The 15,336-nt window shown below is 47.9% G+C and overlaps 1 protein-coding gene across 6 annotated transcripts in view; it reads right to left on the bottom strand.

The window, feature by feature from the left end:
• Positions 1–3,805: 3,805 nt before the first annotated feature.
• The window catches only part of MX1 (MX dynamin like GTPase 1), a 36,169-nt gene continuing 24,638 nt past the window's right edge, over positions 3,806–15,336 (bottom strand). For all 6 annotated transcript variants that reach the window (XM_031665754.1, XM_009202220.4, XM_003895462.4 and 3 more), the window contains exons 14-16: positions 13,948–14,024; positions 12,375–12,620; positions 3,806–4,497 (exon numbers count right to left, since the gene is read on the bottom strand). In XM_031665754.1, the coding sequence (XP_031521614.1) occupies positions 4,267–4,497; positions 12,375–12,620; positions 13,948–14,024 (554 nt within the window). In that variant the 3' untranslated portion in view covers positions 3,806–4,266. The remainder of the gene's footprint in view (positions 4,498–12,374; positions 12,621–13,947; positions 14,025–15,336) is intronic.

Genomic DNA, 15,336 nt, shown 5'->3' with positions numbered 1-15,336 from the left:
TATCCAGGTCATGCTGATGCAAGAGGTGGGTTCCCATGGTCTTGGGCAGCTCCATCTCTGGTTGTGCAAGATAGAGCCTCCTTCCTGGCTGCACCATGGGCTGGTGTTGAGTGTCTGCAGCTTTTCCAGGCACATAGTGCAAGCTGTCAGTGAATCTACCATTCTGGGGTCTGGAGGATGGTGGCCCTCTTCTCACAGCTCTACTAGGCAGTGACCCAGTAGGGACTGTGTAGTGGCTCCAACCCCACATTTCCCTTCTGCACTGCCCTAGCAGAGGTTCTCCATGAGGGCCCCACCCTGCAGCAAACTTCTACCTGGGCATCCATGTATTTCCATACATCTTCTGAAATCTGGGCAGAAGTTCCCAAACCTCAGTTTGTGCACTGGCAGGCTCAACACCATGTGGAAGCTGCCAAGACTTAAGGCTTCTGACCTCTGAAGCCACAGCCCAAGCTGTACGTTGGCCCATTTTAGCCATGGCTATAGTGGCTAGGATGCAGGACATCAAGTCCCTAGGGTGCACACAGCACAAGGACCCTGGGCCTGGCCCATGAAACCACTTTTTCCTCCTAGGCCTCTGGGTTTGTGATGGGAGGGGCTTCTGTGAAGACCTCTGATATGCCCTGGAGATACTTTCCCCATTGTCTTGGGGATTAACATTCAGCTCATTACTTATGCAAATTTCTGCAGCTGACTTGAATTTCTACTCAGAAAATGGGATTTTCTTTTCTATTGCATTGTCAGGCTGCAAATTTTCCAAACTCTTATGCTGTTTCCCTTTTGAAACTGAATGCCTTTAACAGCACCCAAGTCTCTACTTGAATGATTTGCTGCTTAGAAATTTCTTATGCCAAATAGCCTATATCATCTCTCTCACGTTCAAAGTTCCACAAATCTCTAGGGCCGGGGCAAAATGCCCCCAGTCTCTTTGCTAAAATATAACAAGAGTAACCTTTGCTCCAGTTACCAACAAGTTCCTCATCTCTGAGACCACCTCAGCCTGAATTTCATTGTCCATATCATTATCAGCATTTTTGTCAAAGCCATTCAAAAGGCCAGGTGTGGTGACTCACCCCTGTACTCCCAGGATTTTGGGAGGCCAAGGCAGGCAGACCATCTGAGGTCAAAAGTTCAAGACCAGCCTGGCCAACTTGGTGAAACCCCATCTGTACAAAAATACAAAAATTAGCCAGGCATGATGGTGGGTGCCCGTAGTCTACTGTAAACTACTAAGGAGGCTGAGGTAGGAGAATCGCTTGAACCTGGGAGGTGGAGGTTCCAGCGAGCTGAGACTGTGCCAGTATACTCCAGCCCAGGCAAGAGAGTGAGACTCCACCCTTATGTTCCCTCCTCCAGACCCGATTTTCCTGCCTCACTTACAGGGCAGACCACAGAAGCTGGAGAGCAGGCTCTGATCCCAGCATGGTCCGTCATGGGTGGGAATGGAGGGATGGGTAGGGAGGGGCAGTTCCATCGCTTGCCTGAGCCCAGGGCCCCTCTAAGTGCAGGAAGGAATCACACAAAGCAGTCTCCAGGGCTCTCTCCAAGTTCTGACCACTGGGACCCCTCCCCTCTCCACTCTCAATGACTAGTTAGGACAGGCCTGGGGGATGACCACACATGTTCATTTTGGCCGAAAGGAACATCCTTTAGGGCACCTTGGGGCGTCCCCAGCAGGTTCACTCCCCTGGGGAAATTGAAATTGCTGTTCTCTGGGACACACACTGTCAGCTTTCTTCATCCTTTCTGGTTATCACTAGCAAAATTCTAACAACAGCAAAATAGAATCCTGTGCAACACTTTGACGCCTCCGACTCTGTTTCCAGTGCAGCAGAACCTTAAAGGCAAGTGGAAGACTAACTTGGGTGGTGGTGGAAGGAAGGGACGTTTTGTAGTGGAGAAGTTTCCCAGGCCTGCCACAAGAGGGCACCCGCCTCATGGAAGGGCCGGCCTGTCTGACTCACCAACACAGCAGAGGACCTGGGCCACGTCCACTGCAAGAACGCGTGCCTACTATTGAATTAAGAATGCTTGGACCCGGCCGGGCGCGGTGGCTCAAGCCTATAATCCCAGCACTTTGGGAGGCCGTGGTGGGTGGATCATGAGGTCAGGAGATCGAGACCATCCTGGCTAACACAATAAAATCCCGACTCTACTACAAATACAAAAAACTAGCTGGGCATGGTGGCATGTGCCTATAGTCCCAGCTACTTGGGAGGCTGAGGCAGGAGAATTGCTTGAACCTGGGAGGCAGAGGTTGCAGTGAGCTGAGATTACGCCACTGCACTCCAGTCTGGGCGAGACTCTGTCTCAAAAAAAAAAAAAAAAGAATGCTTGGACTCGCCCAGCCTTACTCTTGCAAACCTGTGTGTGTGCTGGTGTCGTCTCTCCCTTAAGCATGAGTCAAAATGATCAGCCTCTGCTAACTCAGTAGCTCAAGTCAGCCTGCAGGTGCACTTCAGCACCTGGGGGAGCCATAAAGGTACTGCCCAGCGGCAGCTGCTGACCTGGGTTTGTGAAATGCCCACTGCTCTCCGGACATCCTCTCTTATAAATGAATTCTCAAACTTTCCGAAGAATTGAGAATTATAGAGTCCCAAGAGTCAGAAGAGATCTGGGATGGGGGATGGTCCAGAGGGGAGAGGATTGAGTTGCTGGTCCAGCCCCCATCCCCAACCTGACAAGCAGCTGTACAGCTTGGCCTGATGCCTCCACTGCCTGGGACCTCACAGCTCCTGAGGAAGCCATGCCATCCGGGGGCTCCCCTGTAGAAAGTACCCCCATTACCCACACTGATCACCTAGAATGTACCTCCCCAGAGGACATCGCACCTTGGTGCTCACACTTCATCTCTCTTGTTGCCTCTTGGCTTTCTCTTTCCTAGGCTCGGGCAATCCTGATCCTTCAACTGTCCCCTTAAGGGACACAGTGTTTGGTCCTCTCCTGCCCCATCCATCCAGTCCACTGTTCAATTTCCTGCCCTTGAGCCTGCCTTGGCCTCATGGTGAGGAGGCCCAACAGCAGCACTGATTGGCAGCCATGGTTCTCATGCTCAGGGCATAAGAGTGTGGTTTAGAGTCTCCCCGCACCAGGCTACACCAAAGAGAACTTCAGTCGGGTTCTCCTCCAAGGTTAGTGTTCTGCCTTCTCTGCTTCCCAGACCACTCCCCCAGCCACAGCCTCTGCAGGTAAAGGCCCACTGGGAAACCTCTTTTTTCTGACATGGAGTCTTACTCTGTAGCCCAGACTGGAGTACAGTGGCACAATCTGGGCTCACTGCAACCTCCACCTCCTGGGTTCAAGTAATTCTCCTGTCTCCGCCTCCCGAGTAGCTGGGACTATAGACACATGCCACCACACCCAGCTAATTTTTGGATTTTTAGTACAGACGTGGTTTCACCATATTGGTCAGGCTAGTCCTGAACTCCTGACCTCAGGTGATCCACCCGCCTTGGCCTCCCAAAGTGCTGTGATTACAGCGTGAGCCACCACACCTGGCCTGGCAACCTCTTTTTGACTGGGCCTTGTGCTTTTCAACTCCATACTAGGTACCCAGTGACTCAACAAATTGGACACTTGATCAATGCACATTATTAACAGCACCGCTGGCTTCATATTCTGTTTCATTTTTTTAAAGTGTGTTCCCCCATTTCCCTCCAGTCCGCAGGAAATCATCAGACCCTGTTCTTTTGCTCGCTTCTACCTGGCCCTGCCATGGAGGACAGCTTTAGCGCCGACTGCTCCATTGCGTCCTACCTGCTAGTTTCAGGCTTCTCCCCAAAATACAAAACATGGCAGAGCGGTGTCCACTAGAAATAAGTTTATTACAAACGGAGGAGACAGGGCTCTGACAGGACTGACACACATGGCACTCATGCTCCTAAAACACTGGATTTGTTTAGGGACATTACAAACACCAGGAAATAAGTTTCTGTGATGCTCAGCCCATGTCAGCTCCTAAGAATACAGAGAAGGGGAAGAGCTGCCAGGCGGAGCAATTCTGAGGGCTGAAAATCCCTTTCCCAGTACGAAGACAGCATCCTTCATCCCCACCAGCTCATGTGCATCTGAGGGTGGGGCTTTGTCTTCATGCTGGAAACCAAACTGCTCTCACAGCTTCTTGCTAAATTGCCATGGGCTAATGGATAAGCAGAGACTGTGACTATGAAGTCTGAATACTGAGCACTCAAGTACTCTGTTCAGTAGTTACCTGGGAACAGGGGCAGACGGTGTGAGTGCACCTCTACAGGGCTGGACAGAGCGTGGTTAGCCAGGGAACTGGGCGAGCCGGCGCCGAGCTTGCGTCAGCCGTGCAAGCCGCTCCTTCAGGAACTTCCGCTTGTCGCTGGTGTCGCTCCGCTCCTTCAGGAGCCAGCTATAGGTGTCCTTGTCCTGCAGGAGCTGCAGCATGGCCTTCTGAAGCTGCTGGCCATATGTCTGGAGCATGAAGAACTGGATGATCAAAGGGATGTGGCTGGAGATGCGCTTGCTGGCCTCCTGGAAGGAAAGAACAGTTCATGGGAGGGTGGAGGGGACACTGTGAGGAAGGGACTCTGACTTCACCATGTGCACATCAGCGGATCCAGATTCTCAATGAGGGATACCCTCGTGAGGCAAGGACCTTCCCCTGGGTTTCAAACCCACCAATCTCCTCCATGGTGGTGGCAGAGAGGAACGATGCACAGTGCAGAGAATCTTCCAGCTATGAGTCATATTCCCACCAGCTTTTCCTGACCATTAAATGGGTACCTCTGATGGAAGGGGGCAAATATGCTCTATAAAGGTAAGCAGGCAGACAGTGGAAAAACTGCATTTCCAGACCAGCCTGGTCAACGTGGTGAAACCGCCTCTCTATTAAAAATACAAAAACTAGCCAGGTGTGGTGGCACGCGCCTGTAGTTCCAGCTACTCGGGAGGCTGAGGCAGGAGAATCACTTGAACCCCGGAGGCCAAGATTGCGCCACTGCACTCCAGTCTGGGTGACAGAGCAAGACTCCATCTCAAAAAAATTTAAAAAAGAAAGAAAGAAAAAAACTGCGTTTCCAAATTATTTACAAGCCTGCCAAAGAGATTTGAAGGCTGCTGCTTCTTTTTAATCAACACTCAAGTGACTCAGTAGAAAAAAACATTGGGCTTTCAAAAGCCACGGAATGAAGCTGTCTGAGTTACCTGCATGTAGACAGTTCCTACCACTTCCTTTCTCCCTCCCCAAAGTCCCACCTATTAGCAAAACTTTTTTCTTTCCCAGGATGGGTGGATCTCAGGAAGTTGCAGTGTACTGGTCCCTCAGCAAGGTTCTGGTATCTTCTCTATAAAACAGGGCTAATGTGAGGCACTGGTCTCATGGGGTGGTTAAAAACATTAAAGGAGTTAAAAGATGAAATTTTAGAAAGATGCAAGTTTAGAAAGACGCCAGGCATGTAATAAGCATTTCATATGGGTGAGACTGAGGCAGAACTCCCGATCCATGTTCTGTGACCAGAGTGACCGAGAGGCGGGGCGGTCACCACCTGGAAATGGGGGAAAGGAGACAGGACCAGGCTGAAGGCAGGCATTCAGGGCAATGCTGGAGCCCCAGACAGGGGCAGACGGTGTGAGTACTCACCAGGAGAACCGAGGAGAATCAGCTGCAAAACTGCTACAAACAGTAAGAGTCAGGACGGGTGTGAGGTATGGCATTGATACATCTAAAGCTCATATTCCAAAATCACATCTAACACCCACAAACAGGAGACATAGAGGGAGAAAAGCCGCTTTACAGTACACAACAATGAGAACATGTAGGCATAAAGCTCAGAGATGTGTACCTTATACAAAGAAAACTTTAAAATATTCCTGAGGACCTGGCAAAAGGAGGCCTTAAAAACAGAAAGACTTGGGAGGTTGAGGCAGGTGGATCACAAGGTCAGGAGATCCAGACCATCCTGGCTAACAAAATGAAACCCCGTCTCTACTAAAAATACAAAAACATTAGCTGGGCGTGGTGGCAGGCGCCTGTAGTCCCAGCTACTCAGGAGGCTGAGGCAGGAGAATGGCGCGAACCGGTGAGGCGGAGCTTGCAGTGAGCCGAGATTGCGCCATTGCCCTCCAGCCTGGGAGACACAGATCAGCCTTGCCAACACGGTGAAACACTGTCTCTACAATAAAACAACCACCACCACAGCAACAACAAAACTTAAGCAGGGCATAGTGGTGTACACGTGTAGTCCCAGCTACTTGGGAGGCTGAGGCTGGAGAATCACTGGAACCTGGGAGATGGAAGTTGCAGTGAGCCGAGATCGAGCCACTGCACTCCAGCCTGGGCGACAGAGCCAGACTGTCTCAAAACAAAACAAAATCAACAAAAAACCGGAAAGACTCAAGATGTTCTTGGAAAAAGACATGATGTCAGCACAACGTCAGCGCTCCCCACGGAGGGCTATGCAGTGAATGCAATCCCAGTACATACAGCAGCAGTTATCATCATTCACGAGAAACTGGATACACTAATTCTGAAATTCATATTGACACTGAACAAACACAAAGAGGCAGAACATCTCTACATAAAAACAAGTGGGAACCCGATAACTGGACACCCATGTTCTTAGTAGCACTATTTACAACAGCCAAAAGGTGAAACAGGTCAAGTATCCACGATACAAGAAATGGGTAAAAATAATGTGGTGTGTCTATCAGCGGAACAGTATTCTGCCTTTATTGAAAAGGAGTGCACCTGTGATCCCAGCACTTCGGGAGGCCGAGGTGGGAGGACTACTTGAGCCCAGGAGTTCAAGACCAACCTGAGCAACACAGGGACACCCCGTCTCTACGAAAAATTAAAAAATCACCCGGGTGTGGTGGTGCATGCCCGTGGTCCCAGCTACTTGGGCGGTGGAGGTGGGAGGATGGCTTGAGCCTGGGAGACTGAGGTAGCAGCGACCTAGGATCACACCACTGCACTTGAGCCTGGGCAATAACAGCGAGACCCTGTCTCTAAAAACACCACCACACTTTGGAAGGCCTAGGTGGGCGGATCACTTGAAGTCAGGAATTCCAGAACAGCCTGGCCAATATGGTGAAACCCTGTCTCTACTAAAAATACAAAAATTAGCCAGGTGTGGTGGCACACACCTGTAATCTCAGCTACTCGGGAGGCTGAGGCAGGAGAATTGTTTGAACCCAGACAGGGGGAGGCTGCAGTGAACTGAGATCATGCCATTGCACTCTAGCCTGGGGGACAGAGCGAGACTCTGTCTCATAATAAATAGGCGTGAACCTCTGACACTTGCTACCACCTGGATGAGGACATCATGCTACATGAAGTAAGCCAGTCACAACTCCTATGAGGTACTTAGGTTAGTTGAATTCCCGGAGACAGACAGTAGGATGGTAGCTGTCAGGGACTCGGGGACAGGGAATGGGGAATGTGTTTAATGAGGACAGAGTTTCAGTGTGGGAAGGTGATAGGGTCCTGGAGGTGGCTGCTGGTGATGCTGGCACGATATGAATGTACTTAATGCCACTGAACTATGTACCCCAAAATGGTTAAGATGATAAAATAGACATGATGAATATTTCTGCACAATTTAACGAAAGAAAAAGTGAGGGTGATGTGGGGGTGCTGGCTGCACTAGATGGTGAAACATGGGATAGGGATGTACCAGTGTGACCTGGGTGACACTGACGGATGAAAAGAAGGAAAACAGGGCTGAAGACAGGGTGCAGACAGGACCTAACGCAGGGAGGAAGCGAGTGCCGGAGCGGACCAGCGGGAACTAGACGACCCTCCCAGGACGGGACTGGGACCTCTGCTGCCATCTGGATCCTGCCTCATTCTTGACATCAAAGAACTCCAAATGGACCAAAGGTATCATGTAACAGTTAAAATAAGAAATTAAAGAAAATATCGTCTACCTCATTTATCATCTCGGGGAGACAAAGTCCTTTTAAAGTATGACAAAAACCACTGAAGCCCAAATCCCACTCAAATTTTCTGCTCTAGAAAACTTGAGCATAGTCTAAAACCACCATAGACAAAAATGACAAAGCAGATGACACAATGCAGAGCGTCTGCATCAGAAATCGCAGATGTCTACTATCTCGCCATGCCGAGACACTCCTCCTGGATGAACTGTTGGCTGAGCAAGAAATAGAAATAACTCTCAATACACAGAAAGATGCACCACCTCATCGCCATAAGAGGATGCCAGTTAAAATCATAATGAGACGTCATTTTCATCTATTAGGCTGTCAAAAAACCCCAACGAGGCCGGGCACAGTGGCTCACACCTGAAACCCCAGCACTTTGGTAGGCCGAGGCGGATGGATCACAAGGTCAGGAGTTCAAGACCAGCCTGGCCAATATGGTGAAACCCTGTCTCTACTAAAAAAGAAACAAAAATTAGCCGAGTGTGGTGGCATGCGCCTGTAGTCCCAGCTACTCAGGAGGCTGAGGCAGGAGAATCACTTGATCTCAGGAGGCAGAGGTTGCAGTGAGCCAAGACTGAGCCACTACACTCCAGCCTGGGCGACAGAGTGAGACTCTGTCACCAAAAAACAAAAACAAACAAAACCAAAAAAACCCCAGCAACTTTAGTGCAGACTAAACTGGCCAGTGTGGATGGAAGCAGGCCTTCTCTGGGTAATCTTTATCAGTCTCAAACAAGCCATCCTTTCCCCAGCTGTGATGCTCTGTTTCATGTGTCAACTTGGCTAGGCTCGAGTCCTCAGTGATTCCATCAAACACGAATCTAGGTATTGCTGTGGAGGTATTCTGTAGATGTGGGTAACGTGTAACCCCCTGTAAGTGAAGGAGGCCATTCTCGAGGATGCGGATGGGACTCATCCAATCAGTTGAGGGTCTTAAGAAAAATGAGGTTTCCCTAAAAAGAAGAAATTCTGCCTGTAGACTCAGCCTTAGCTCCTGCTGCAATTTCTGGTCTGCCCTCCCTGCTGGCAAGCCCTGGGATTTGGGACTTGCCAGGCCCCAAAATGGTAGAAGCCAATTCCTTGAAATATATCTATTTCTTTCCTTTTTTTGTTGTTTTTGAGATTGAGTCTCGCTCTGTCACCCAGGCTGGGGTGCAGTGGCGTGATCCTGGCTCACTGCAACCTCTGCCTCCCAGGTTCAAGCAATTCTCGTGTCTCAGCTTTCCAAGTAGCCAGGAATACAGGCATGGGCCACCACGTCCAGCTGCTTTTTTTGTAGTTTTAGTAGAGACCGGGTTTCACTGTGTTGGCCAGGCTGGTCTCAAACTCCTGGCCTCAAGAGATCCACCCACATCAGCCTCCCAAAGTGCTGGGATTACAGGCGTGAGCCACCATGACTGGCCGAAATATATTTCTTTACATACATATATCCGTGGTTCTATTTCCCTGCACAATCCTAATATAACAGGAATCTCATTTCTGGGAGTCGATGCTTCCACATACATGATATACAAAAACCTACTCACAGCAACACGCCTGCATTAGCAAAAGATGCAAACAAACCGTTCGCTTAAAGAGCTGGCTCAATACACCACAACCATACAGTGGGATACTCAGCAGCCATTGAAAAGAACAAGGCAGCCCCATCAGAACTGAGGCAGAACAATCTCCCTGGTACAGCAAAAGAGGCAGGGTACAGAGGAGCACGTCTCCTCCTCTGCTAATCTTTGTGTAAAAACCATTACAAAATGTATATGCATGGGAGCTTTGGAATGCATGAGTCACCCTGGGAGGACAGAAATGAACCTGGAGAAGGGCTGCTTCTATTCCAGGAAGCTGCTTGGCTCAGAGACTTCTTTGCCATTGTCACTCATCCTATTGTTTGGATTCTGTGAACGTATATGCCTCACCTACTCTGAAGGTAACTATTCATTCTAGGAGGCAGTGTAAGCGGCAGACAGGTGTGAGCTTGGTTGCAGGAGAAGCCGATGTGCATGCCTGTCTTCCCCTTAACTGGCTTCACTCACGTGCGTGCAGCTCCCAGTGTCTGGAGGAACGGAAGTTGACCCTTGGTTTACAGCCTTGCTGCTCAAAGTGCAGTCTCCATCCAGTAGTATGGGGACCCCTGAGAGCCCGTTAGAAATGCAGAGGTCAAGCACGGTGGCTCACGCCTCTAATCCCAGCACTTTGGGAGGCCGAGGCAGGCAGATCACTTGAGGTCAAGAGTTCAAGACCAGCCTGGCCAACATGGTGAAACCCTGTCTCTACTAAAAATACAAAAAAAAAGCCAGGCATGGTGGCAGGTGCCTTTAATCCCAGCTACCTGGGAGGCTGAGGCAGGTGAATTGCTTGAACCCAGGAGGTAGAGGTTGCAGTGAGCTGAGATTGTGCCACTGCACTCCAACCTGGGCGACAGAGACTCAGTTTCAAAAAAAAAAAAAAAAATGCAGAATCTCCGCTTCATCCTGATCTGCAATTAGCATCTGCATTTCCACAAGGTTCCCCGGAGGCCCCTGTGCTGGGTGAAGTTTGAGAGGCACTGCTTTAAAGCATCCAAATAGTGAGGCAATGGGGACATGTGATAAACCAAGAGATTACAATTTGCTTTACCTCCTCAGGTGTTTACACATCCCAAGGGCTCTACCTGAGTTGTGCCTGTGTTCACTGCCTCCTTCCCCAGGATGAATTAGATGGTACTTCAGGTTATCTGAATCGTGCAGTATCACCCAAAGCATGTGTCTATGAGATAGCTTCCATTTAGTCTGCTACCACTGCATTCCAATGCTGCACTAAGGAACTTGTTAACCAAAAATAAAATCCTATGCCTTCCAGCCAACTCAACAGGCCCCCTTCTTGGCCAAGTGGACCCCAGAGAAACCTGAAAATCTGCATTCCTGGCCATAACAGGAAGAGAAGCCAGGCCCCTTTTGGAGTTTAGGTTGAAATTGAGGTAAGACTGGCAAACAAGACTCTGTGGCAGTAAGATACCAGATTATAAAGTCATGCGAGGCAGGGGTTAAGTCACACATGCCCAACAAACCATAAAATCTCCTTGGATGGGCTTTCATGAACTTGGTATAATGTGGCTTACTTTCCAACCCGACTCTGGTATAGCATCACAAGACAGATAGCAGACCCTAAAGGAAATACAAATATTTTACCTAAAAATACATTTTTTGGACATATTTTGAAACGGCTGTTACAGGACCAACAGATCGAAATGGCCCTGCCACATTTTGTCGGGGGGGAATTTGCACCGTAAAGAATCTCCATTAATGCAGCCAGACGACTCTCCCCTTCTAGGCCTTCCCTGAATCTAGGAGATTAACTGAGAACCTGCTGCCTCTAAGGCCTGAAAAGAAACATTTACCATTTATTCTCTCTGAAGGCTGCTACCCATTCTTCATCTACATACCTTTGGCCTCTAACACTGCCCTTAACTCAGGTATTTCTTTCTATTGATGTCAAGTCTGTAGACAAAGCTTAACTCTTTCAAGCAATTGCCAACTGGAAAATCTCTGAACCCACCTATGACTGGTAAGCTCCCCCTCCTTCAAGGTGCCCTGCCTCTTTAGGGAGGACAAGTACATCTCCCATGTATTTATGATTTTACCTACAATTCCTGCCTCCCTAAAATGTATAAAATCAAACTACATCCTGACAGCCTCAGGCACACTTCCTCAGGACCTCCCGAGATTATTCCCAGAGCCACGGCCCCTCATATTTGGCTCAGAATAAACCTCTTTCAAATATTTTAACAGAGTTTGGTTTTTCCATTAGTAAGCAATTAACATCATCCATACTTGTCTCCTGGAATATCCACTACAATCTATGAGGAGACACCATTTTACAAAGAAAGCTGGGGCTCAGAGAGGTTAAGTAACTTGGCCAGAGCTAGACAGCCATCAAAACCAGACGTCAGTGGCTCTAAGCCACCACCTCTCGGTCTGAGGTTGAGCTGCTTCTATGGAGGCGATATGGTTTGGCTGTGGCCCCACCCAAATCTCATCTTGAATTGTACTCCCATAATTCCCACATGTTGTGGGAACGACCCAGTGGGAGATAATTGAATCATGGGGGCAGTTTCTCCCATGCTATTCTCGTGGGAGTGAGTAAGTCTCACGAGATCTGATGGTTTGGTAAGGGGAAACCCCTTTCACTTGGCTCTCCTCTTTCTTGCCACCACTGCCAGGTAAGAAGTGCCTTTTGCTTTCTGCCATGATGGTAGAAGGCCTCCCCAGCCACGTGAAACTGTAAGTCCATTAAACCGCTCTCTTTTGTAAATTGCCCAGTCTTGGGTATGTCTTTATCAGCAGCGTGAAAATGAACTAAGGCAGGAGGCTAACAAGGAGGTGAATGACAGAGCTGACCAATGTCAGCTACAGAGAGAGCAAGACTAAAGAGACAGGCGCTTAGAAGAAAAGGAAAGAACGGAAGCTGCCATCCTGAACCACGCGAAGACGTACCTGGTGATAGGCCATCAGGTGCTGAAAGATCTCCTCCATGGACGAGTCTGTCGAGGAGGACTGGAAAGTCCCCACATCCCAGGATTTCTTCTTCTTTTCTTCTTCCAGCTCCTTCTCTCTGACCTTCTGCAAGGCACCCCTGTACACCTGGTCCTGGCAGTAGACAATCTGCTCCATCTGGAAGTGAAGGCGGATCAGCTTCTCACCTTCTCTCTCTTGTTCTGTTCTAATGTCTTCGATTTTGGACTACAGTAAAAAAAACAAACAACAAAAAACACACAAAACTCGGTTTCCCGAGTCACAGGAAAGTAGGTAAGAAGTCGGTAAATACCAGGTTACCCGACGTGAGTGAAACAGCACGTTTCCTGGGAACAGCCCTCTGGGCCGTGCCCTGGTGTATCTAAGGTGGGTTTCTAGCCCTGGCTGAGGGTCAGAGCTTCCCACGAGGCTTGAGCCACAGACGGGCCAGACCCCCATCCCGGGGTCCTGGGGACCTGCATGGACTTTGCTTTCAGGTTCTATAACTTGGCTTCTTTCCTTTCTCTTTCAGCAGCTTTTATACCTGATGGTGAGGATTGGCATATCAGATAATCCACAGGGATGAGCAGGGGAGCCAAGTTTAAGTCAGACAAATTCTGTTGTATGTTCCTGGGGTTTAGAGAAACTGGTTGTCAAAACCTGAGGAGAAACTTCACTTCTGGACCCTCCAGGCCTTGATGAGAGGCACAGTGCACGGTGGCAGGTGCATCCTAAACATCTTCCTCCACATCCATCTCGACCTTCTGGGGAAAGCCTTATTAGCTTCATTTTATGAATGAGGAGTCAGGGCACAGGCTGGAAGTGGCACATTCCAAGGCCTCACCCAGCTGGTGAATGATGGGGCCAGGCTCCTCATCTGTGCCGGGGATGCCTGTTTCTAAGAGTGGCTAAGTGTGGTCTCTTGGCCCAGTCTGTCCCCCAGGCTCATTTCCTGTAGGCTCCTTCTTCATTCTGGAAAGTTTTGAGACAGAGTCTCGCTCCGCCACCTAGGCTGGAGTGCAGTGGTGCAATCTCGGCTCACTGCAATCGATTCTAAAGTGTCAGCCTCCCAAGTAGCTGGGACTACAGGCAGGTACCACCATGCGCCCAGCTACTTTTTTGTATTTTTAGTAGAGATGGGGTTTTGCCATGTTGGCCAGGCTGGTCTCAAACTCCTGGCTTTAAGTCATCTACTGGCCTCAGCCTCCCGAAATGCTGGGATTACAGGTTCATCGTGCCCACTCGGGCCAGAAAGATTCTATTTTTATACGTAGCTTCCTCCATGAGTTTCTGGATTTGGAGCCATTGCCTTTAGATGTGATAATCTTCTCCACTAACTGTGGATCTCTTGCTCTATGTGTTTAAGCACTCTCTCCTTTATTGCTTTCAACCAGACATCACCGGTAACACCAGAAGAAGCACTAGTGAGTGACGTTATTTGCTGCTCTAAATGTATACAACAAAATTGAAATAATCCTCATCCAAGAAAGCTGTTTTCTAGTGTCAAGCTTAGTTTAAAAAAATAAATAAATAAATAACACACGGTTGGTTTTACCTTGGCAGTTCTGTGGAGGTTAAAAAGTTCTTCAAAATTTTTCATTGAAACATCTGTGAAAGCGAGCCGGACCATATCTAATCAAAGAGAGAAACACAGTTCAATATTGGTAGGATCATTTGTTCTCTTCCTAAGATGCAAAAAAAATATGAGGATCAAATGATATGAAGTCAAGTTTCCCCTCTCCTCCCTCCCTTCTTCTCTTTACCATGAAAAAGGAAGGCGGGCTCTTTTTGCTTAATAACTTGCTGGAAGAATCTTAAAAGCCAATGACCCCTGGCATACATTTATTTGATATTTAAGCTTTTTATCCTAAACAGTTGCAAATAATATAATTTCTGTTAAATTATAAATATTAATATTTTATGATACAACTCTTAATATAAGTCAAATCACTCAATGTAGACATTCAAATTCCATTGATATAATTTATCCATTTGAAAGAAATACAAGAACAAGCTTTTAGATTTAAAAATTTATATTATTTTTTATTTTTGAAACTCATTTCTATTCTACTTCCTCACAGAATTTTATTGTAATACAACATATAGTATCTTTATGATTGAAAACCTCTTATTGAGCTCCATGTCACATATTTCTGAAAAAGAAGTAGATATATCTATATCGATTTTTATGACTATAAGGCTCTAAGTATTACAAACTTTCCTCTGGAGTTAAGAGTCTACAATGGACCAAAACAACATGATTGCAAGTTTTGGTATATGATTATTAAGGCTAAAAGGTCAATTTTACTGGAAATACACCTCTGAATGAGCTGTTCTGAGGCTATCTCCAGCTCCTTAGTTCATGGATCCATGAGTGATTATTAATTACTCCTAAGATGAGACAGCTGAAGTGTGAGTAAGGATGCTGTCAGTCAAGGAGAGGATGAAGAAAAGAGATTCGATAACGTCTGGAAAACCAAGAAAGCAAAGCATTTCAAGAAGGGAGTGGATCCACAGTGGGATATAGTTGCCTACCTATCTGTGACACACCTAGATTCCTACAGCACTCTAAAACGCTCCAAACACGTCTACATGTGCAGTTATTTAACCACTGGCTTTACTCCTTGGAGATTTCAAATAAATAGCCGATTTTGAGTGTGAATTTTGAGTGTGAAGCCAGCATAGCAGTGAACAGGGTGGACGTGTGGTGTAATAGGAAAAATAGAAATATTTTGTCTTTGTCACCAGTTCCTAACACAGAAGCCCCTACATCTCTTGGAATGTCTGGCCTATTAAGAGTATCTCGTGTTTTTAAGAGATGATGCCCGGTGGGCCCCTACATAGCTTCAGGATTGGGGCCGGGCACTAGAAAGACCAAGCCTTGACTAGAAACTTAGAACTTCCAGCTCCACAGAGGAGGGAGGGCCTGGAGATTGAGTCAATC

Source organism: Papio anubis, chromosome 4 (assembly GCF_008728515.1).
Source record: "Papio anubis isolate 15944 chromosome 4, Panubis1.0, whole genome shotgun sequence".
Lineage (NCBI taxonomy): Eukaryota > Metazoa > Chordata > Mammalia > Primates > Cercopithecidae > Papio > Papio anubis.
This window is presented reverse-complemented; position numbering and strand designations above follow the sequence as displayed.